The following is a 24,803-nucleotide window of genomic DNA, read 5'->3' as shown; positions in this document are numbered from 1 at the left end:
TAGGGTTCAACATTTCATACTGCATCTATGTTGTTCTTTTGCAGTGATCAACAATATCACCATTGCTTTTCAGTCTCCTTTCTCTATGCCCGGACTTAATCCCATCGATTGTCTTTCTACAAAGTGTCCCTTATGTGTCTGCTTTCTTATTCAAAAGACTGGCTCCTGATCAATCTTTTAAAATGTTGCTTTGCATTCCTTTGTATGACCATGTCCCTGTTGGTGACTGTGTTTTCTGCTAGAAACCTTGGGCTTGCTTCTACTCTACGCATGCCATTAATGAAGCCCTATGAACAGTGTGTTTGTGCACACATTGCTTTTGCTCTTGCTTATGTACCTGGAAGTAAAAGATGTTAACATACCCACCAATCCTTGTTATCAATGGTGTTTCAATTTCTTGGGCCGCTCCACTTTGGCATCCAAATCTCACACCCTTTCTTGATGGAGCATAAATGACATTTTGTCCCTGTAGAACTGTGAGTCAAAAAAAAAAAAAAGGTTCAGCTTCTTGTTTTTTCAGGAAGCTTTACGGACTTGGAAGGCACAGGTGGGAGCAATGGAGCCCGATGTTGAGCCGCCCTGAGTTTCCTTCTTCCCCTAGTCCTTCTCCTTCAACATTCTTAACTTGGGAAACATGGGTGCTTTTAATGTAGCTTACTTATAATCTAGCCAGCTATTACCAACATTGAAAAAAAAGCTTCATAAAAATCAAAAAGAAAAAGCAACAAAAATTGCCTTTTGAAAATTATTAACAAATACAAAAGTGGAGGGAATAATGAATGATGAGTCCCAACATACCCATCATGGGAAGTCTCACGCACCTGTACTCTCTCTCCACCTTTTCCCACCAGTCCTGATTACTCTAGAGAAAATTATGAATCTCGATGATTCAGTTCATAAATATATTAGTATACTTTACTTAAAAGCACTGTTTTAATAAGCATAAAATATAAATACACCTGAATAATATTAACAATTCTTTAAAGTTATCAAAAAGTGTAATAGAAAGCCCCAACACTTTTCTGTCAGTGTGTTTGACTGTGGTGGTTTGTGTGTGGCTGTGCAGCTGGATGCTGTGTCACTGGTATTTCAAATGTCAGCAGGGTCCCCCAAAGTGAATAGGTTTCATCAGGGCTTCCAGGCTAAGAACAGACAACAAAGAAAGAGCTGCTGATAACCTTATGGAAGGAGCTGCTGAAAACCTTATGCAGAGCTTCAATACATTCTCAGATGCTGAAGACGTAATAAGGGCCATCAGAACATGTCAGAGACAGCACCGGAGGAAGCGGCCCTCAGGGGAGAGGACACTCACAGAGAGCTGAGTCCTCAGAGAAGACTCAATCATGGTGACGTGAGTGTGGGAATGGGAGTAGAGTCTTTAGTATCTTCATGTGCTAGTGGGGCAGGACTCAAAGCCAGGAAAGAGCTGCACAAATCTGCTAATGATTGGAACGTAGAATGAGCAAAGTATGAATCTTTGAAAATTGGAAGTCATCAAAATTGAAATGGAACTCACAGGGATCAATGTTTTAGACTTTGGTGAGCTGAAATGGACTGGGAATGGCCATTTTGAATCTGAAAATCATGTGACATAATATGCTAGTCATAATACAATCAAGAGGAATGGCATAGCATTCGTTATTAACAAAACATTGCAAAATCCATCTGGAAGTACACTATCTGTGAAAGAATTATATCTATGTGCCTGCAAGGAAATCTGATTGATACAACTATTATTCAAATTTCTTCACCAAGCACAAAATCTAGTGAAGAAATCAAAGAATTCTACCAACTACTTTAGTCAGAAATTGACCAAACCTGTAATCAAGATGCATTGACAATGTATGCACAAATGTGCTTGACACAATGGATGGATGGGTGGATTGTGTTAAGAGCTGTACAAGCCCCCAATAAAATTATTTTTTAAAGATGCATTGATAATTATTGGTGATTGGAATGTGAAAGTTGGGAGCCAAGAGAAAGGAACAGTAATTAGAAAATATGAAGTTGTTGATGAAAATGAAGCTGGAGGCCTCAGGATAGAATTTTTCAAAAACAATGACTTGTTCACAGCAGATACCCTTTTCAACAGCATAAACGTGACTATACACATGGACTTCCTCGGATAGAATCTACCGAAAGAAAATTGATCATATCTGTGGGGAGAGACAATGGAGAAGGTCCATATCAGCTGCTAAAACCAGGCCGCGGGTGGACCGTGGCACAAACTACCAATTACTAATATATAATTTCCGGTTACAGCGGAAGAAAATTAAAACAAGTCCACAAGAGCCTAAATAAAACCACGAGTCTGTCCCACCTGACTTTTGAGAACATCTAGAGACCAGGTTTGGCACATCGTGTACTAATGACAGGAGACTTAAGGAGCTGTGGAAGAACCGCAAGGACATCATTCATGAAGAAAACAAAAAGGTCATTAAAAAGATAGGAAGGAATGAGAAGATCCAAGTAGATATCAACAAAGACTCCGAATCTTGCTCTTAATTGTGGAGTCTAGCGTAAGTGGAAGAAAGGATGAAATCAAAGAGTTGAACAGAAAATTCTGAAGGGCAGCGTGAGAAGACAAAGCCAAATATCATAAGGAAACGTGCAAACTCCTAGAATTAGAAAACCAAAGGGGAAGAACACACTCGGCATGTCTGACACCGAAAGACTGAAGAGAATATTCAAGCCTCAGGTGGCGCTCTTGAAAGATTTTTTGGGAAAATATTGAATGATGCAGGAAGCATCAAGAGAAGATAAAAGGAAAACACAGAGTCACTGTAGCAAAACAAACTAGGCAACAGCCCACACCTCAGGAGGTAGACTATGAGAGAACCAAAGATGCTGAAGGAAGACGGTCAAGTTGCACTGAATTTAGTGGCGAAAACAAGGCACCAGAAATTGATGGAACACCAATTGGCATCTTCCATTAAGTTGACAAAGCACTGGAAGCACTCACCATTGCAGAAAATGTGGAAGTCAGCTCCTTGGCAAATTGACTGGAATAAATTCATATTTGTGCTCATTCTGCAGAAAGGTGACCCAACAGAATCAGATAACTTTGCCATCCCATGCAAGTGAAATTTTGCTTAAAATCATCCAAAAATTATTTTCAAAATACATTGACGGGGAACTGCCAGAAGTTCAGGATGGATCCAGAAGAGGAACCAGAGATTATTGCTAAAGTCAGATGGACCTTGGTTACAAGCAGAGAATACCAGAAATATGCATACTTGTATAGGAACAATGCAAGGATGGTGCCAGGACCATTCAGTGTTTCATTCTGCTGTGCATAGGGTTCTTATGAGTCAGAATCGACCACCTAACAACAACAACAACCAAAGCCATTGGAAGACAGAGATCCAAGGATGAATGTATATATTATGATTGACCACTGGCAGCTCTGTGGGAACTAGACTGGGGTGTGTGGCATTAATAAAATAATAACAATAAGCTATTGGAGACTGTTACAACAATTAAGTGTGATATGATGGTCTGAATTGTAGCAAGCAGTTTGGGTGGTGAAGAGTGGTCTGACACTGAACATATTCCTTATCAATAACTGAAATGCTTCCCTAGAGGTACCAAACAGAAAACGACGGTAAGGTTTGCTCCAAGGGTTAAGTGTAAAGACATATCTCTCAGAAGAAAAGATTGTTTGCTGTCCTATAATCGGGAAAGGTGGAAGTGTAGTGTCTCCATTATTTTTTGGCTTTTCTCCATCAGCTCTACAATATGTTTCCATGGATAATGCAGTTCCTTCCAGGACCTCACCGACAGCTCTTCAGAGACTGGGAGAAACTAAAGTCGTTTGTTTCTCACATCATTGAAAAACACAAGGAAGACTGGGATCCCGATAAGCCAAGAGATTTCATTGATGCTTACCTGAAGGAAATGACAAAGGTGAGGAAACCCAAGCGGTTTTCTTCTGTTAGCTCAAACGGGAGTATATTCTTTCCCTATTATGTTCTACAAACTGCTGTGATAAAATATTATTTATTTGGAAACCCTATGAAGATCATATGTCTAAAATCCGTTTCTCTGGGCAAAATTCCATGCATTAATAGTGCTGGTTCCTCTGGAGGCTCTGGGAGATTTTGTTTCTTTGTCTTTTTCGGTGTGTAGAGGCAACATGTGCCCTTTGCTTATTTCTCCATTGCCAGCAATCAGCCAACCACCTAGCCTCTTCTTTCCGCTCTGGCCACTGCCTATTCCTAGCCGCAGACCCTAGAACAGAACATAAGTAAAGCTGAACCGGATGTCAGAGTTTGGTTTCAGAGCCTCGTTGTTGCTTTTTCCTCCCCATCACCCACCATCCACTTTACCATCCATCTCCCAGGACAGGAAAGAAGCAGAAAGAAAAGCTGATCTGATATTTGATCTTTGAGGCCGTGACCCCTCCACTAAATGTGCATCACTGAATCGGCGTCTTCTTTGGGTTTTTTGTTTTTTAGATGAATGTTAACACCTCCTGGTGTGGGAGACTGGGGAGTTTCGAGGGAAACACCTGTAGTCGCTCGCTACGTGGTGTCGGAGTTTGGGATGACATCCGTGGGATTAATGAGACCAGCTTGCTCACAAAGAGAACAGGGTTTGAGGGGCACGGGCTGCAATCCAGGAACTTGAGCATTGAGAGATAAAGACAGAGAGACAAAGTTGGGGCGGGGGACAAACGGAGGAACAGGCTCTCCAAGGCTCAGAACTTCATTGAAGGTAGGTTTATATACAGTCCTTGATCCTTGCCATGCACCCTGAATATTGTGGCAAGTTTCCACACAAGGACTTGTTCACAAGTATCCGAGGACAAAGAAGCAAAACTTTTTTCTTAGCCAATTGTTGATCATGGACCGGAGGGGAAGAATCACTACAAGCAGGGAGTACCTGATATTATGCAGAGTGCTGTTCTCCAGCGCCTTTCCCAGGGAGCAGGAAGGAAGATGTCCACTTAACCTTAGATGAGCGTCAGATGATCCAGTACATCATCAGCTCCCAGGTTGAGCCATCAGCATTTTACCAAGGGGCCTTGCCTGAACCATGGAAGGTGGGATTCTGTCCCACTCCCCCAAGGAGCAAACAGCTTCCCCCCGATATACATTAAGAGAAATGTTGACAGATGGAAGGATCCAGAGGGAGATGATTGGTTCACAGGGACTGGGTGATGTAGTAGAGGGGATAACCTACAAAGGTTATGAAAATAGTTGCTGTTTGAAATGGGGAACTGAGGATTTGTTATTTTTTCTGACATTAAGACACTTGTTGATTGTTTGCTATGTGGCTCTTGTAATTCAGGCCGCTCCTCCTGTGGTCTAAGAGGCTATCTCCATTTACAGAGCAGAAAGCGGAGCCACTGAGAGACTAAGTCACTTACTCTAAGTCACGCTGCTAGTGAGGATGATTCTGGAACTCAAATCTGTATTTTTAAAATCGAAGTATTTCCCACTAGACTAATTCCGCCTGTCCAAATTATAGGTTTAAGAAAATGGTTGCTTTTGTTTTTATCTTCTCATGTCCTGGAAGCCACCTAAGGGCACACTGATGTTAGTGATATGGCTGTAAGACCTGTGTTTCTTGAAGAAGCCAAAGGCAAAGTATTTTATCCTAGGAGCCTTTCTTCCCTAAACCCCTGCCTTAGGATAACGCACCCCTATGTTGTTGGTAAGTAAGAGTCCTCTGAAAAAGAATCAATAAACACTTTGCTTTCTAGGACACAGGTAATAATACCACTTCCAGCTTCCATGAAGAAAACCTCGTCTGCAGCACACTGGACCTCTTCTTGGCTGGAACAGAGACAACTTCTACGACTCTGCGCTGGGCGCTGCTTTACATGGCCATCCACCCGGAAATCCAAGGTGAGCAGGCGGTTGGATGTGCCTTGACCAGGAGAGTGCACGTCTTCTGGAGCGCACTGCCTCACAGTGGGGCCAGAAGATAGCGTGACACAATGAAAAGGTAAATGGGACTGTCATGACATTAACTCAGGAATGAGCATGCTCTTTAATGTTTCTGCCAGGCATTGGGATGGGTACTGGAAATGCAAATATAACAGGATTCCTTCCCTCAAGAAGCTCAAACTGTGGGGAAACAATGAAATTAGCTGACCCTATGTGAACTTTCCCCAAAGAGCGATATTCTTGTTTGAAAATCTTACCTGTCACGTAATAATCTGCATCACCCTCTGAATCATGCCCAGACAGTTCAGGCAGGTATGCAATGTGCCTTTTTCCCCCCAGCTTCATCCACACCCAGTCTACATGAAGGCCAAACTAAATCACATGCCACTTTCTATTTCACTGCCCTTATTATGCCCAGTTCATATGTATGTGCTGTGCCCTCTACCAATCATACGCTTCCCAGTTTTCCTTCATAGCAAACCACGAGCTTTCCTGAAGACTCTTATCAGATACTATCTCCTTTTGATGGGTCCTCACTCCTTGTAGAATTACTAGCATTTTCTTTCTTTGGAGACAGAAGGATACACCTCTCTTCCTTAAAGGGCATGTTTGAAGTGTTAGACACCACGCATTGGTCAGAACTTGGTTACACGATCACAGTTGCAAAGCACCCTGGGAATTCAGCTGGGTAACTAGATAACATCATTATTGCTACAAAAAAGGAGAACAAATATTAAGTATGACTGTTAGACATTTCTATCATTTATTGGGCACTCACTTCAATTAGTTTTTAAATATGTTTACGATGCATGTAGGTTTACATCTTCTAATCAGATGAGGAAATTTGTATCATTTACTGTTAATTTACAATGAATGTGACCTGCATTGATCTTACAGCAGGAATCACTTTGCCACCTTATTTACCTCCTTGAGAAATTAGAGTCTGCAGAGCTTAGATTCATCCACTAGCAACAGCATGAACTCATGACACACATGATCTTGAAAACGGCACTGGACCCATGATGTGCTCTTCTGTTTGATGTTAGCATCAACATAAATTGGAAACGATCTCAGTGGTAACTAACGACACTCTAATATTAGCTCATCGAGTCCCAGTTATTTTGTTTCTTAGTCCAACTAGGCTCAAAATAAAATGATGGAGTTGGAACTTTTGTAAATAAACCATTTGATAGATTGTTGTCCTTTGTTACCAAATCCCTTCTGACTCACGGCTGCCCTTTGCAAAGCAGACCAGCCCTGCGCAGCGCTGTGCCCTCCTCCCAACGGCTACATCGTCACCTGAGCGCATTGTTGCAGCCGCAGGTCAGCCCAGCTAGTTGAAGGATTAAAAATCACTTCATTTGTCTGTAGCCTGGCCACAATTAAAATACAACATATGAAACCTTGAAGCCAACCCCTGCACCTTGGAAGGATGTATGAAAGAGTGAAAAATAATAGGAACTTCTTTTCCAGAGAGAGTACAAGCTGAAATTGACAGAGTAATTGGCCAGTCCCAGCTTCCCAGCATAGCCAACCGAGACCACATGCCGTACACCAATGCTGTCATCCACGAGGTGCTCCGAATGGGCAACATCATCCCCCTCAACGTGCCCAGGGAAGTGTCGTTTGACACCACTGTGGCTGGGTACCACCTGCCAAAGGTAACCAAGACTCTCAACCTCAGGTTTTCAAGCCCATTTTTGAAGACAGTAATAATTTCAGCTTGAAAAGGCACGTGTAGCCATGTCTTAAGGAATAAGGCAAATGGGGAGAGATGTATATTTTCAACCTGGGTATTTATAAGACGTTTCATAATGTTTATGATAAAATGGAACTAAAAGTGGAGTTTCTCTATAAACATTTTCAGACGCCTCTTATACAGAAGGTGATAGATAGATAGATAGATAGATAGATAGATAGATAGATAGATAGACAGATCGATGATAGCATGTGACCAATTATGCATGTTTAAGATTTGCTTTAAAACACTTTAGGACCAGATGCATGGGAAAATCCATGTTTTGTCTCATACAGCATTCTCTTTTCAGGTAGAGTCTGTAATTCTGGGAGTGGCCACTCGGAAATTACAGAACAATGCTTATGATCATGGGGTTTATTATAGAAGTTAGCAGGTTACAGGTGAAAAATTCTTAGGCTACCATTGCTCAGGAAGGAAATGATAATGAGGCTCTTTTGGGGCTGCTAATAAATGCCCAAAGGGCGGGGCACTTTACAGTACCCCTGGCACTCATTTCCTCAATCCAAAGGCACTCAGCTCCAGTTCTGTGGGTCAGCAAATTTAGCTCCCTGAGGTATATGCCTAGAGGCAACTCACTCGCAAACCAGCCTCATGTCATGTCCATTATGGAGGGATCTTGAGGTTCAAGGACACATGCCATTCCTGGCTCTTGCTGAGATTCTTCCCCACTGCTTCGCATGGCTCATTTTATACCCACTATCTCAGCAATCCTTCACAGAGGAATCACATAGTACAACCAGTATTTCCCTACCTTCTTCCCCACATTCATCAGGAAAACAAGGGTCGTTCAGGGGGGTAACAGCCACTAGAAGACCCATAATGAAAAATTTACTCTAATGCAATAGATTTAAAATTGTCAAGATGATGTTGGCCAAATTGTGAAGAGGGGACATGAGAACCCACTATGTTCTTCTCCTGTGGTAGAATTTTCCATAATAGAAATATTTTTAAGTAGCAATATTTCCCATTATTGTCTCAACTCCACCTATCCCAAATAAAGAATCTTAATTTTTGCCCATGTAGTCTATGTTTGTCCATGAAGGCGCTCTGCTCCCTATGTCACTCATAGTCACACCACTTTTCCTGGCCAGTGGTTGCCTTAGAAATGGGCTGATGGTTCATTTCTGCTCAATGAGACTCAAGAGGAGGTCTCTTCAAGTATTTCAAGGAAAGATTTCCATACTCCCGGAATAAGAAATCACCAAAGCTTGCTTTGGCAAGAACCTCGGCAGCCACGTTGTGACACTGAGGGAGCAAGGCAGCGACAAAGCTGACTGGCTAAGGGTGGCAGAGAAGAAAGACCAAAGCAGCCCTGCTTCTTGGATACCCTGCTGAGCCACTAAACTAACCACCTGAAGCTGCCTCCCCTCCGGAGTTGATGAGGGAGGAAACAGTCCACTAAAGAGTTGCGTCAGAGCGGCCTGTTACTGCGGCTGCAGGTTCGCTAAGTCAAGGTAACTGTTCAGTGAATGAGGAAAAGGATACTCGAAGACCCCAGAACACGCTGAGAGTCTCAGATGGCTTTCCAGGACCATGTGCATTTTAGTAACAGCAATATTATTGTAGTGCCAAACAAGAGTTGAAATTTACATTAAACAAGGAGGCTTCATAAAGTTTGTGGGAAATGGAATTCAATGGTGATGTGAAATTTTTTGAACGTTTTGAAAAGAGATATAAATCTAAAACATTACATATGTGCATATGAGCTTAGAACATTAGTGGTATAACTAGGTGTTAGTGAGTCTGGAGGGGTGAAGTGGGATAGAAATTCTAAGGCCAAATAAGTTCAAGGAAATAATTACCTTTTTTGCTATGGGAATTCTTGGAGATTTTACTAAACTATGTTTAATTTGCATCGGAGGTGACTGGTGGTCCAGTCATTCAATTCTTATCTTCTATGTGGGAGAGCTGGATTAAAATCTGGCTAGTGGACTTCAGGGCAGCCACAAGCTGTCTGTCAATGAATGCTTAAGTGTTACTCTGAGAGTGAATATTTTCCAAAAGATCTTCCAAAGTAGGAAGATGGACCAGGAAGGAAAGCCTGCTGATCTCCTTTGGAAAGCCAGCTAGGAAAGCCCACGGATCTCAGCAGGCAGGTCCACTGCGCACGCAGGCTCCAGGAGCTGGGGCCAACTTGACAGCAGCCAACGACAAAACGTGCATTGTGCATCTTTGTGGGGATGCAGCTGACAGTGGTTCTCAGCACATGATTCCACAGAAGTATTTCCTTCTTGTGGTAGAACATCTCTACAGACTGCGCATCTTGGGGTTTTGGAATTTTAAAATAGGGTGGGTTCCTGGAGAACACCTCAGCCAGCATCACACTAATGCCGGTGTTTCTAACATAAGAGCCCGACGTGTTTTCTTCTACCTTTCACTTATGGCCCCAGCTGCAGGGGGTTTACTGTTACCAAAAGGAAGCCCAGCACGGTTCGTGCAACACTGGTCACTGGAAGGGTGAGAACGGAGTCTGCACCGGTGAGGCAATGATTGTTTGCTGTGCTCTCACAAGGTTCTTTCAAAATGCCCCCTGCAGTCCTCAGGATTACTCTCTGTTACACCCATCTTTGGGATTGGGAAGTTGAGGCTCTGAGAAATGAATTACTTTGTCTTAGACTTCACAACTGCTAAGTGACAACATTGGGATCATGTTCTGATTCTCGGGATGGTCTTCTTATTGTACTGGCACCATGTTCCCACCACAGGTTTCTTTACGTGGACCCACCCCTGCTGCTGTGAGCTGCAGGGGAGTCAGCCTCACTTCTGGAGACCCCACGCCCAGGGAACAGAGTGCTGCCCAATCTTATGCCATTGATTAGCTGCAATGTTCTGCCTGGTCTTAGGCCATCACCATCAACTGTAGAACAGACTGTCGTGATTTGAAGGTTTTCTAAGACCTATTTCAGGAAGTAGATTGGATTTCAACTCACCAATCCTCAAACAGCAATTATTTTTAATTAATTTTTTCCTGGTTTTCATATAGTTTTTATTCTTTTTCTTTCATTTCTATCATTTTATTGGGGGCTCATACAACTCTTATCATCATCCATACATCCATCTGTTGTGTCAAGCCCATTTGTATATTTATTGCTATCATCATTCCCCAAACATTTTCTTTCTACTTGACCCCTTGATATCTGCTTCTCATTTTTAATCCTCCCTCCCTCATAACACATTGATAATTTATAAATGATTATTATTTTTATGTCTTAAACTGACCGATGTCTCTCTTCACCCACATTTCTGTTGTCCACCCCCCCTGGGAGAGGGTTATATGTAAATAATTGTAATCTGTTCCCTCTTTATCCCCCCACTTCCCCTTACCCTCCTGGTATGGTTACTCTCCATATTGGTCCTGAGGGGGTTATTTGTTTATCTGTCCTGAATTCCCTGTGTTTCCCTGTGTGTGTGTGCTGACACACAGGGATTCTTAGTCTACTCTCTGCGATACTCATGGAACCCTGCAGAGAACTCGCCTGGCCTCTCTGCAGTCCTCTCTGCACGTGCTCTCATTTCTTCCCTTGCTTTCTGATCACCTGGGCTAACCTGTTGGAGCTCTGCAGGAATGGGGGGTTATACAGTGTGCTTCAAGCTCCAAGGTCAGCTGTTCGAACCCACCAGCTGTGCTAAGATGAGGTTCTATATTCCTGTAAAGATTTAGTCTTGAAACCCGGTGCACAAAGATGTGAATACAGCATACTGGTATGAAGCAGGGAACCAATAGAGAGGTCTGAGGGGCTGGCCCCAATCCTAACTATGTGGACAGCCCCCCTCCTCTGAAAAGAATTCACTTCAGAAGACAGCAGTGAAGCTACAGCTCAGGGAGAGGGACATATCTGATCAGAGCACACAGGAGTAGATGAAGGGGGAGGTAGAGCGTGTGGAGCACATCCTGACCCACCAAGCCTTGAGACGATATTCCTGCTCAGAGCAGTCAATGCACAGAGAGATCATAGGGCTGGCCCCACTCTGAACCATGACATCCCTGGGAACAACACTGGAGACACAGTGTGGGAATTGTACCTAAGCTGACCCCACCACACCGAGGTGAAACACTAAGAACATGCCAAGAGGAGCAGAGCAACGAAGTCCCCAGGAAATACTAAACATAGACTTTGAGGCCACGGTGTGGCACCCCATCAGACGTGATCAGAAAACACTTCTGAAGGTCAACAAACATACTGTGAATTATTTATAGGATTTTCCTTCTTTTTGTTGCTGTTGATTTTTGTTGCTTTGTTTTGTTCTGTCTTGTTTTTTCTGCAGATTATTATCTCTGCTGTCTATCTAGGGAAGATAGGTGCGATAAACAATCTGGAGGAGAAAACAACGGGACCGACGGTTCCAAGGGGACATGGGAAAGAGGGGAGATGGGAAAGGTAGTGGTGTTAACAAACCCAGGGACAAGGGAACAACAACTGATCCAAAATCTGTGGTGAGGAGAGTTTAGGAGGCCTGATAGGGCGTGACGAAGGGCAATGTAACTGAGAGGAATTACTGAAACTTAAATGAAGGCTGAACACGAGAGTGGGACAGAGGAAAGTAAAAGGAAATAGAGGAAAGAGCTAGGAGGCAAAGGATATTTATAGAGGTCTAGACACAGACATATACATATGTAAATATATTTATATATGATGGTGGGGGAATAGATCTATGTACATTTATTTATATTATAGGCTTAGTATTAAGCTAGCAGATATACACTGGCCTCTACTCAAGTACTCCCTCAATGCAAGAATACTTTTTTCTATTAAACTGGCATTCCATGATGCTCACTTTCCTGACATGATTGCTGAAGACAAAACGGGTGCAGAAGCAAATGTGGTGAAGAAAGCTGATGGTGCCTGGCTATCAAAAGATATAGCATCTGGGGTCTTAATAACTTGAAGACAAACAAGCAGCCATATAGCTGAGAAGCAACAAAGCCCACATAGAGGAAGCACACTAGCCTGTGTGATCACAAGGTGTCGATGGAATCAGGTATCAGGCATCAAAGAACAAAAAAATTATATCATTGTGAATGAGGGGGAGTGAGGATTGGAGAACCAAAGCCCACCTGTACTGACGGGTCTCGGGGAGGAGATACTTCCTCCCCCCCACACACACTATTATGACCCCAACTCAACCTTACAAATCTGGCTAGATGAGAGCATGCATATGGGTAGAGATAAGAGCTGGAAACACAAGGAATCCAAGACAGATAAACCCCTCAGGACCAATATTAAGAGTAGCCAAAACCAGGAGGAAAAGGGAAGGTGGGATAGAAAGGGGGAACCAATCACAATGATCTACATACAACCCCCTCCCTCGGGGAAGGACAACAGAAAAGTGGTGAAGGTAGACATTGGTTAGTGTAAGACAAGAAAAAAATTATTATTTATAAATTATCAAGGGTTCATAAAAAAAGAAAAAATTATCAAGGATTCATGAGGGAGGGAGGATAGGGGAAGGAGAGGAAAAATGAAAAGCTGATCCCAAGGGCTCAAGTAGAAAGAAAATGTTTTGAAAATGATGATGGCAACAAATGTACAATTGTGCTTGACAGAATGGATGGAAGGATGGATTGTGATAAGAGTTGTATGAGCCCTCAATGAAATGATTAAAAAAAAGATTTAGTCTTGAAAAGTCACAGGGACAGTTCTACTCTGTCACATGCAGTCAGTATGAGTGGAAATCAACTGGCTGGCAGTGAATTGAGAGATTGACTGAGCCTCTTGAAATCCATTCTAATGTCTTATGCTTTCCTATGAGCCCTGGTGGTGCAGTGGGCTGCAAGTTGAGTTACTAACTACAAGGTCAGCAGTTCAAAGTCACCAGTCATTGGAGGAAAATACATCTTTTGGCGCCTATAAAAATGTACACCTTTGGAAACTCAAAGGGGCTATTCTACCTTGTCCTTATAAGGTGATTATGAATCAGATTTTACTCAGTGGCAGTGATTTTGTCTTCTTATAAAGTCATTATGCATCAGAATTAACTCAAATGCAGTGAGTGAGTTTGGTCTCTCTCTCTCTCTCTCTCTTTCTCTCTCTCTCTCTCCCAGAGACATTCTCAAGAGACAGAATCAAGGGGATTAATTTACTCCTCTGCTAACTCCTGGACACCCCTTGGTCACTCCTCCATTTCCCTTTGGTCTCTGCCCCCTCAGAGCCAGGAAAAATGGCTCTGCATACACTGATTTTTTTATTGATTGGTCACCTTTTGTTGTATTTATTGTAGAAGTTAACAAGTTATAATTCAGGGATGGATTGCTTGTAATACATTTGTTCAGTAAGGAAATGTTAGGATGTTCTTCTCGGCTGCTAATAAATGCCCAAAAGACATGTTACTCCACTGTATGTCTCAAACAAATGTACTCAGTTCCAGCTCCATGGATCAGCAAACCCAGCACCCTGAATTAAGTGCCCAGGGGCACCCTATTCCACAAGTCAGCCTCGTGCCCCAAGCACCACTCAACTTTCCTTGTTCTGTGGACCCCTTTGACCCCTGGTTGTGCTGTTGCTGCTCCTCTATCGTGACTCTGGCATCAAAGTGGTCGTCCTAGATCGAAGAGGCTCACTGCACATGGATCTTGGGGTCCAAAGGATACACTCCATATCTGTCTCTTGCTCCTGAAAGGGTTTTTGTTACCTATAGCAGGATGGCAATCACAATGAATCCTGTTGTGTCAGGCCGGGTCATTGAGAGAAACAAAAACCAGTGACATTCATATAAGAAAGAGCTTTCTATCACTAATTCATTTTACAACAAGAAGGCATCTCCGTCCAGTCCCACTCATGCCCATGAGTCAGAGGCCAGCTGGAACCCTTTTCTGAATCATGTCGCTTTAGGTCGATGATGCAAAAAGGTGAAGTGGTAAGTAGGGAGATCTCAGGCCGATGGTTGCAGGTTGGTTGGTCCAAGTTGGTGGGAACGTAGCAGAGTGGCAACAGCTTCCAGGGTCAGCAAACCACCTGGAGCAAGCTGTTCCTAGAAGCAGTTAAGTCCCAGCCAGGAGGAAAGTAGAGGGTCGGGGAAAAGAGAGGGCTACTCACCATGTCCCCTGTAAACAAGGCCACATCCACAGGAGGCGTCATCAAGCTGTTACCTGATTGATAGTTTGGACACCACCCCTACTTTCACACAAGTTCAAGTTGGCATAACATCTGACAAGGATTCACAAGGGAATCCGTATCTTCTTATCTAGATCCATGTGGGAGACATGGTTTGTGGGGAGTTGGTAAATGGACTGTGGCTAGGAAAGCCACACTGACTCATACAGGGTCCTGCAGTAGGGACGAGCATTCAAGGGAGGAGAGGGAGAATTAAAAAGATAAAAAGACTTAAGTGAAACCATAGCATGTTTGAGAAGCTGCAAGATAGCCTACAGACACACATTATACACGACAGAATGACACCCTGTCCGGTCCTATGCCATCCCCTCAGTTGTTCCTATGCCTGAGCCACAGCGCCAATGAAGGTAGAAAGCTGAGGGCAAGGTCAGGTGATGGCCTTGAATATAATAGTGATGAGAAGATACAGAAGGGCTTCAAATTTGAGGTCAGCGTGGAGGAGTGAGTGGGGTGTGGCTAAATCATTTTCAAAGTTCACCCTTATTTCAGGATGCACAGCGGATTCCGAGGGCCTGAGAAAATGTGTCAGCTGTAGATTCAACCCGCAACTCGTGCACTACAGCAGCAAACGACTGTGATTCATGGGGTTCGTTGAACTGTCTTCAGAAACAGAGCACCAGACTTAGTCTGAACGCGCTGCTGAAATCTGATTAGCATCACCCACCCACTTCCATGGCGTCGATTCAGATTCCTCATGACCCCATAGGAGAGGGTATCCATGTTTTATTGTGATCCACTCAGCAAAATGCCTTAGCCTCATCAATAAAACACAAATAAACATCTTAGTGGTATTCTCTGCTTTCATTCAAAAGCCATGTGACATCTGCAATGAGATCCCTTTCTTTACATCCTTTTAAAATCCTTCCTGAACCTCTGGAAACTCCCCATCAATGCATTGCCGCATCCAGCCCTTTCCAGTCCATCGTGATGTAAGACACAACAGAATGGTGCTCTTTACAGTCCTGCGCCATCCTCTCAATTGTTCCTGTGCTTGAGGCCATGGTTGCAGCCATTGTGTCGGTCCATCTCGTTGAGGGCCTCCTTTTTTGCACTGCCCTTCCACTGTACCAGACATGATGTCCTTCTCCAGGGACTGGTCTCTCCTGAAATGTCCAAAGTATGTAAGACCAAGGCTCACTCTGGCGTACTTCTTCCAAGACTGATTGGTTTGTCCTTTTAGAAGTCTATGGTACTTTGAATTTTCTTCTCCAGCACCACAATTCAAATGCATCAATTCTTCTCCCGTCTTCTTTATTCAATGTCCAACTTCTTCATGCATTTGAGGCACCCTAAATACCATGGCCTGGATCAGGTGCACCTTAGGCCTCAAATTATCATCGTTGATTTTCAGTACTCGAAAGGGGTCTTGCGCAGAAGACTTATCAAACACAGTGTGTTCTTTTTATGACTACTACTTTCAGGAGTATTTATGGTGGATCCAAGCAAGACAAAACTGCTTGACCGCTTCAAGACGACTGCAGCCTTCAGTATGGATCACAGCTGAATATAAAGAAGACCGAATCCTCACGGCTCGACCACTAGGTCATAGCATGGTTGATGGAGAAAAATTGTTGTTGGGTGACCTTCAGCAAAATTTAATTGCAAGTGATATCAGTGATATTTTTCTATAATTTCTATAGTGTTCTGTAATTCTATAATGCTATAACCAAGCATTCTGTTTGGTCACCTTTCTTTGGAATAGCTTCAAAGATGGATCTCTTCACATCATTTAGAAGACAGCCAAGTAGCTGTCTTCTAAGCTTCAAGACAAAATTAATAGGTAACATCTTGGCAAATGGAGAAAAGGTTGAAGTTGTCAAGGATTTTGTCTGGCTTGAATCCCCAATCAAAGCTCACGGAAGCAGCAGTCAGGAAATCAAAAGATGTGTTGCATTAGGTAAATCCACTGCATGAGGACACTTTGGAATATTGAAGAGTAAGGGTCTTACTTTAAGGACTAAAGTGTGCCTGACCCAAGCCACAGTATTTTCAATGGTCTCATATGCATCTGAAAGTTGGACATTGCATAAGAAAGACTGAAGAAAAATCGATGCATTTGAATTATAGTGCTGAAGAAGGATATCAAAAGTACCATAGACTCCTAAAAGACAAACCAATCTGACTTGGAAGAAGCATGACCAGAGAGCTCCTTACAGCTAAGGATGGTGAGCCTTGGTCTAATAAACATGTTTTCCGGAGAGAAGAGTCCCTGGAAAGGACATCATGCTTGGCTAAGTCTCGAGGGGCAGCCAAAACGAAGGCCCTCAAGGAGATGCACTAACCCCACGAGAGTAATAATGGACTCAAGCAAGGGAATAATTGTGAGAAGGACACAGGACCGGGACGCAGGACTGACTCTGTTGCACGTAAGGTAGCTATGGTTTGGAACTGATTCGGTGGTGGCTAACACCAGCAATCCCGATGCCCCGTTCTTCGGTGTATAATCCAGCTCCTCTGAGCATTTGCTCAGCATTCATATTGAATCAGTGTGGCGTGAGCATGTGACCCTGACACTTATTTTTCCTAATTTAATCCATCCATTATTTGATTTGAAAGTATTTGCCTTAGCTACCCATTTTTGTTATTGTTATTCTGAGTTTGTTCTGAGTCACTCCATCGAATTCCTTTGACTAGTCAATAAAACACAAGCAAACATCTTTCTGGTATTCTCTGCTTTCAGGGGACCATGATCCTGACCAATCTGACTGCACTGCACAGTGACCCCACCAAATGGGCCACCCCCGACACATTCAATCCGGAGCATTTTCTGGAGAATGGACAGTTTAGGAAAAGAGAAGACTTTCTGCCCTTTTCAATCGGTGAGTTGTTTCCATCGGCGAGTGAGATCCACCATCCCCCTCTCAGCCCTCTCCTTTATCTCCTCTATCTTTGTCTTTAGTTGGAAGACCTGCAGATGGCCTGCTGGAGAAACTGTCCAGGGCTGAGCATTGCTTAAATGGCTCTTTACCTCCTGAGCCCCTGCTTGTCTCTGGTGGAGATTTCAGTCTCACTTTAGCACCCCACCTAGAGCACTGGGACAGAGAAACCTACACATTGCCTCTTGCTCACAATGAAGGCTGAACACTTGCCATCTTTATAGAGTTTTAAAATGTTCCAAGTTCTTTTCAAGGGTGCAACCCTAGGGCTGAAGTTCAGCTGGTTTAAAGGGAGGGAGGGAGGGAGGGAGGGAGGGAGGGAGGGAGGGGAAGACTGAAAGAAGCACTTGGCATATCAGGAAGTGCCTATGAATTTCATGGAATGAAATCAGGATCTACTTTGAAACCTCTTCCTGAAAGGTTCTTTTGGCTCTTAACTTGTGTGTTTGTGTGTGTGTGTGTGTGTGTGTGTAACTGGCATTTTTATTAGTTGTTTTAAGATCGTTACAGAGACATTATGCACAATGTGGACACAACTCTTAGTGCACATACCCAAATCCCGAAATGGCATGTAGATACAATTCTTTTCTCTATTTCAGTGACTTTCCAGCTTTCAATTTGGAGGCAATTTTTAAAAAAGAGGTTATCAAGTACCATGATCTTCAAAGGTTGAATGAAACTCTTACACCTTAAGTCCTACTAAATCACAATTTAATATCACACCAACTACACGCTCAAATATTCAACACGTCATAGCACATAATGCAGTTATCAGGAAAGGGCACTACCGTGACCAAAGGTGCTCCACCGTTCTGACAAGACAGCCAGGACGGCAGAATGGTTAGCAGACACAAGTCTACTGAAAACAACATACAGAGAAAACGTTCGTGACCCAAAGTACCGTTAAGTATGTTTTATAGTAGGGATACAAAATCTTCGCATCTTGCCCCCATCCCATGGAATGTTATGTTGACACCTTGAAAAGTCAAATCTTCCCATAATTCAATATCCTATTATTTTCAGGTTGTACCAAAAAACAACCAACCAGTAAACGATTTCATGTCTTACCAAAAATAAGGCATTTACACTAAAAAAAAGGGGGTGGGGGAATGAAGTGGGATTTCCTCAGTCATCAAAATATTCCTAGAGCTCCTAAAACACTTGAATATACAAAATAGTTGTTAGAAGTATTCTTCTGGATTATATAAGAAGGGACACAAGGCTCCCTGATAAGACATGGTCGATAAACTTTCATAACTCGGCTTCTTTTTCCCCTGCTTCATCAGAGGCTGGACTCTCCTTGTGTTTCATTTGTCCATTTGTAGCCAGTGAATCTTAAGTTTCTTGGTTAGCTGCTTGAGCCTGTTTTCCCTTCCTCCGTTTGCTTGTATTTTTGTATCGTTTTAGTAGGAGCTCATACAACTCTTATCACAATCCATACATACATCCATTGTGTCAAGCACATTTGTACATTCATTGCCCTCATCATTCTCAAAACATGTGCTCTCCACCTAAGCCTCAGCTCCACGTTTTCCCCCTCCCTCCCCACTACTGCTTCCCTCATGAACCCTTGATGATATATAAATTATTATTTTGTCCTATCTTGCCCTGCCCCATGTCTCCCTTCACCCACTTTTCTGTTGTCCATCCCCCAGGGAGGAGGTCACATGTAGATCCTTGTAATCCATTCCCCCTTTCCAACCTACCCTTCCTCCACCCTTCCAGTATCGCCACTCTCACCACTGGTCCTGAAGGGATCATCTGCCCTGGATTCCCTGTGTTTCCACTTCCTATCTGTATCAGTGTACATCCTCTGGTCTAGCCAGACTTGCAAGGTGGAATTGGGATCATGAGAGTGTGTGTATTGTGGGGGTGAGACATGGAGTGAGGTGGAGGGGGGGGAACATTCAGGAACTAGAGGAAAGTTGTATTTTTCATCGGTGCTACATTGCACCCTGACTGCTTCATCTCCTCCTCGAGACCTTTCTGTAAGAAGATGTCTGAAGATTTTTAATTTCCTGCTACCTTTTTTCTTTGACTTCATCTGCACTTTTGCAAGAGCAAGTTTTGCTGATCTCACCCATATCCTCGTGGGCTCCTCCTTCACTGCCCCAGTAGGCAAAGCTGGCCTCCTGTTTGAGCATCTTGGCTGTGGAGGGAGTACTTGCTGAATGCCTGTGGACTTTGGGGCACTGAGAGCTGGGTTGCCTGGCTATTGCCCCCTCTGAGTGCCATTTGAGCTGCTAGGACCCATGGCTGGGGTGGTGGGAAAATCAGGCTTAATATTTTAAATGTCTTTAAAATTTAGTGACTATATTTTCATGGCATGCCCATGGAATGACACAAAGGAAGTTTCGATGAAAACTCTCATATTTCCAAGCCAATTCTACAAGTTTTTAAATATATTTGCTTGGTTCATTCATAACACTGTAAAGTGATTAAAATATTCTCACAGATTACAAATGTTGAGTTAAATATACCATGTACATTACCAGTTTCTCAATTACTTAGATTCATAAATACTGAGCATTTAGCCTTAAAGATATGACCAAGAATAATACAGAAAAATGCTATGTCATATACATTCTAGTATAGCCTATGAGCAGCGGTTCTCAACCTTCCTCATGCCATGACCCTTTAATATGGTTCCTCATGTTGTGGTGACCCCCAACCATAACATTATTTTTGTTGCTACTTCATAACTGTCATTTTGCTACTGTTATGGATCAGACGACCCCTGTGAGAGGGTCGTTCGACCCCCAAAGGGGTCGCAACCCATAGGTGGAGAACCATTGCTTATGATGTTCACATTGCCATTGTAACTACACAAATACAGAAGCTGAGGCTCACAGGGTTAAGGATCGCAGCTAAAGTCGTGAAAATTGTACTTGGTAGCCTCAACTATTACTCTGTGTATGCATACAGTGCCAAGTACTGTGCAATTCACATCTGTCTCCGACAATAATGATACATGGACTGCATTATAGTTTGTATATCCTTCGCTTAAAAGAATATATGCGCTGATTTTCCAAAACAGTATCATTTTGCTGATGTGAACACAAAAGCTCAAGATGAAAAAGAACAAGTGAAAACTGGAGTTTCGATTTGGCCTGACTCTTTAGCTCAAACTGTCTTGACTCATAATTACCTCCTCTTTGCCTTGTTCCATCTGTTTCGGTCACTTTTTTTTTTCATATTGAACAAATTGCTCCTTTGGTAATAATTATAGAAGAACGAATCCCAGAATTGTCCTAAGGAGGTGTGGTTTAAAGATGTCTCAAAAGAACAGCTTTTCTAAAATACTATACTGCTATTTTCCTTCCAGTAGGGTCCCTCGGGACCCGGCTTCTGCAATTCACTGCAACATCTTACAGAACTCATGGTGCCTCTTAAGGAAGTGGCACGTGTGCTTGCGGGTCTTCCATCCCAAATCCAGGCTTCAGTCTTCTGTCGCTTGCAGTGTTTCCCAAAATGGGGGATACCATCCGCCAGAGGCTTCTGGAATGAACCAGAACAGGGGGGCTGCAAAAGCGGACACCTGCACTTCATCTTGGATTTGAGTCTACAGTACAGAAATGTTTAATTGCTAAGGGTTTCCTGATAATAGCATTTTTCCTGAAAATGGGACTCACTCACTGCCATCAAGTCAATGCTGGCTCAGAGTGACTCTATGGGACAGGGTAGAACTGCCACTGTGAGCTTCAGAGACTGTAACATTAAAAAAAATAATTGTATTGGGGGCTATAAGAACTCTTAGCACAATCCATCCATCCATCCATGTGTCAAGTACATTTGTACATTTGTTGCCATCATCATTCTCCAAATATTTTGTTTTTACTTGAGCCTTTGTTTTCAGCTCATTTTCCCTTCTCTCTCCCACCCTCCCTCCCTCACATACTCTTGATAATTTATAATTTATTATTTCATTATGTCTTATACTGTCCAATGTCTCCCTTCACCCACTTTTCTGTTGTCAGTTCCGCTATAAGGGGGTTATATGTAGATCATTGTGATCGGTTTCCCCTTTCTACCCCACCTTACCCTTACCCTCCTGGTATGGCTACTCTCAATATTTGTCCTGAGGGGATTATCTGTCCTGGATTCCCTGTGTTTCCAGTTCTTATCTGTATCAGTGTACATCCTCTGGTCTAGCTGGATTTGTAAGGTAGAAATGGGATCATGATAGTGGGGGGTGGGGTGGGGAGGAAGCATTAAAGAACTAGAGGAAAGTTGTATGTTTCATCATTGCTATTCTGCACCCTGACTGGCTCATCTCCTTTCTGTGACCCTTCTGTAGAGGGATGTTCATTTACCTACAGATGGGCTTTGGGTCTCCACTCCACACTGCCCATCATTCACAGGGATATGATTTTTTGACCTTTGATGCCTGATCCCATCGACACCTCGTGATCACACAGGCTGGTGTGCTTCTTCCATGTGGGCTTTGTTGCTTCTCAGCTAGATGGCTGCTTGCTTATCTTCAAGCTTTTAAGACCCCAGATGCTATATCTTTTGATAGCCGGGCACCACCAACTTTTTTCACATTTGCTTCTGTACCCGCTTTGTCTTCAGTGAGTGATTGTGTCAGGAAGATGAGCATCATGGAATATCAGTTTAATAGAACAAAGTGTTCTTGCATTGAGGGAGTACTTGAGTAGAGGCCCAATATCCATCTGCTACCTTAATTCTAAACCTATAAATATTTGAACAAAGATCTATTTCCCCATCATCATATATAAATATATTTACACATGCACATGCATCTATTTCCTTATACTTTCCTCTTGTCCAACTATCATGCTCAGCCTTCGTTTGGGTTTCAGTAATTCCTCTGTTACATTGCCCTTGATCAAGCCCTACCAGGCCTCCTACACCTTCCTCGCTATCAATTTTGAATCACTTGCTTCCTTGTCCCAGGGTTTGTTAACACCCACTTTCTAACCCCGCCCCCGCCTCTCCTGCTGCCAGCTCCAGTTGTTTTCTCCTCCAGAATGTGTATCCAGCCTATGTTACCTAGATAGACCTACAGAGATAATAATATGAACAAAAAACAAAACAGAGCAAAACAAAGCAGCAAAAGAAAGCAAAACATCAATAAAACAATGACAAAAAATGAAAACCCTGTAAATAGTTCAAGGTCTGTTTATTGACCTTTAGGAGTGTTTTCCGGTGGAGACTGATGGGGTGCCGCACCTTCGCTCCAAAGTCTATTTTTGGTATTCCCTCAGGACCTCCTTGCTCTGCTCCCCGTGCTGTTCTGTTACACACCCTTGGTGTTTTGCCACTGTGGGTGGGGTCAGATTTCCCTCTAATCAAACTGTGACCTTATTAATCTGACATGTTCCTATTGGCCAGGTTGGCACAATAAGCCTACCTATTAGTATTCCTCATCCATAGCCTCGGGATAGAAGTTGCCTGTTTTTTCCTCACACTATTGAGTTTCAGACTTAGGCAGAGGGAGTATTTCAGTTCCTTTCTGCTGCTTCTGGTGTGTTTAAAGTCAAGTCTAGTTCCTTGAGAGGAGTTCCAAATGGATCCATCTGGTATGGCCTAAGGAGGATGTGCACCACAAAGAACTGAGACTAAAGACTTTGTCTACAAAGACTGGGACACTAAAAGCTGAATAGAAACTAGGTCACAAGTGCCCAATTAGGAACATAATCCTGAGTTTATTCTCCCATTGATGGTCTATATACTTAGTGTTGAGCAGTTTTCCCAATGGCAGGCTGTCCTCCTTGATTTACCCACCAACTGAAGCGTAGTCACCTTCTCTGATAGGAATGCATTCTACTTTGCCACCTCTTGACTTTTCAGTAAGGTTCACTAATAAATCCATTAATTTGTGGTGACAGTAGTATCATGTTGTATGGCAGGAACTAGTTGGTCTTCTTCCTCTCTCCACACGTGGGAAATTGACCCAGTTGAGGTGAAGCCTCCCCTGCCAAAGTGTACAAATAAGGGGGTGGCACATGGTTCAGGAATTAGGCAGACACTCTACCGCATTGCCTGGGAAACTGGAATGCAGATTGCATGACCTGGGAACAGGTTTATTTTTATTGTCATAGTCCTATACAATATTGGTCCTTCTGTGAGTGGCTGATTTCACTCAGCAGAATGGATTCCAGGCCCATCCAGGTCAGGAGGTGGTTCATGGTTTCATTACTGTTTTTTAGGGATGAATAGTATTCCATGATAAAGTCCTATCTTAATAAAATGAAATGGAAAGTAATATAATTTTGTTTTTAAAATTTATTAAGAATCAGGAGTTAATATACATGGATCATATATCCCATAGTTCAATTATGTCCAGCAGAATTGTATAATTGATACCACAGTTTCCAAACATTCTACAAGATTAAATACTAAAAGACTTGGTAGAGTAGGGGCTATGGCTTGAGTTCTTATACTTCCAATCTTATGATCTCTCTAACCCAGCAGAAATGCAACACACCTTTCTACTAAAAGGACCCTCCACTTCATGTTTCATTTGCTCACACCTTAGTCTTAGTAAGCAAGCTGCTGTGTCACGGCCTTCAACTCGATTGCGTTTATTGCACCCATGTCTGCATGCTAACTGCTAAGCTTTCCTGCTATCCGTTGGGCTGTCTTCCTTATGTGGGTGGTCAACCAGAAGAAGGCTAATTCAGTTTGCCTTCAGCTCGGGCAGCAGAGATCTGAGCCACATTGTCTCTCATCTTCCAGTATACTAGCCTGGAGTTGTTGACACTGGAATTCTGAGGCAGCGAACGGAAGGAAGCCGGAAGTCTGGGATTAAAACTGCACAGCATCATTGCACTGCATTCTGGTGGCCAAGGCAGGTCATCACAATGCCCCAACTCAACAGATGGAATCTTGGTTTCCCAGTGTGGCTGTAACCTCAGTGCCAGAACATGAATTTGACCTCAGTGCTAGAACATGAATTTGTTTTCTCAGAATTCTGGCACCTAGAAGTTTGAATTCAGGACACTGGCTCTAGGGGAAGCTTCTTGACCTATCTGCTCTGAGGAAAAATTTTTATGTCAAAGTCATTTTCTCCAGCATTCTGTATCTCCTTGATTATCTTTACTTGGCATCTGTATTGCCCTATTTGTGCTTGACTTTCTCGGTCTATAGGATCATTATGAATTTGAATAAATTAGGCGAGGGTGGGGTTTTTGTTTTA

General features: G+C 43.0%; 1 protein-coding gene across 1 annotated transcript in view; it reads left to right on the top strand.

Annotated features, from left to right (window-relative positions):
* Positions 1 to 24,803, top strand: part of LOC142435893 (cytochrome P450 2J2-like) — a 48,147-nt gene that overhangs the window by 17,173 nt on the left and 6,171 nt on the right. Inside the window, exons 5-8 of the mRNA XM_075539943.1 lie at positions 3,730 to 3,906; positions 5,708 to 5,852; positions 7,368 to 7,555; positions 17,446 to 17,584. Coding sequence (XP_075396058.1) covers positions 3,730 to 3,906; positions 5,708 to 5,852; positions 7,368 to 7,555; positions 17,446 to 17,584 — 649 coding nt within the window. The remainder of the gene's footprint in view (positions 1 to 3,729; positions 3,907 to 5,707; positions 5,853 to 7,367; positions 7,556 to 17,445; positions 17,585 to 24,803) is intronic.

The sequence above is a fragment of the Tenrec ecaudatus genome, chromosome 1 (genome assembly GCF_050624435.1).
Source record: "Tenrec ecaudatus isolate mTenEca1 chromosome 1, mTenEca1.hap1, whole genome shotgun sequence".
NCBI lineage: Eukaryota > Metazoa > Chordata > Mammalia > Afrosoricida > Tenrecidae > Tenrec > Tenrec ecaudatus.
The sequence above is the reverse complement of the archived record's forward strand: the minus strand, read 5'-3'. Positions and strand labels throughout refer to the sequence as shown.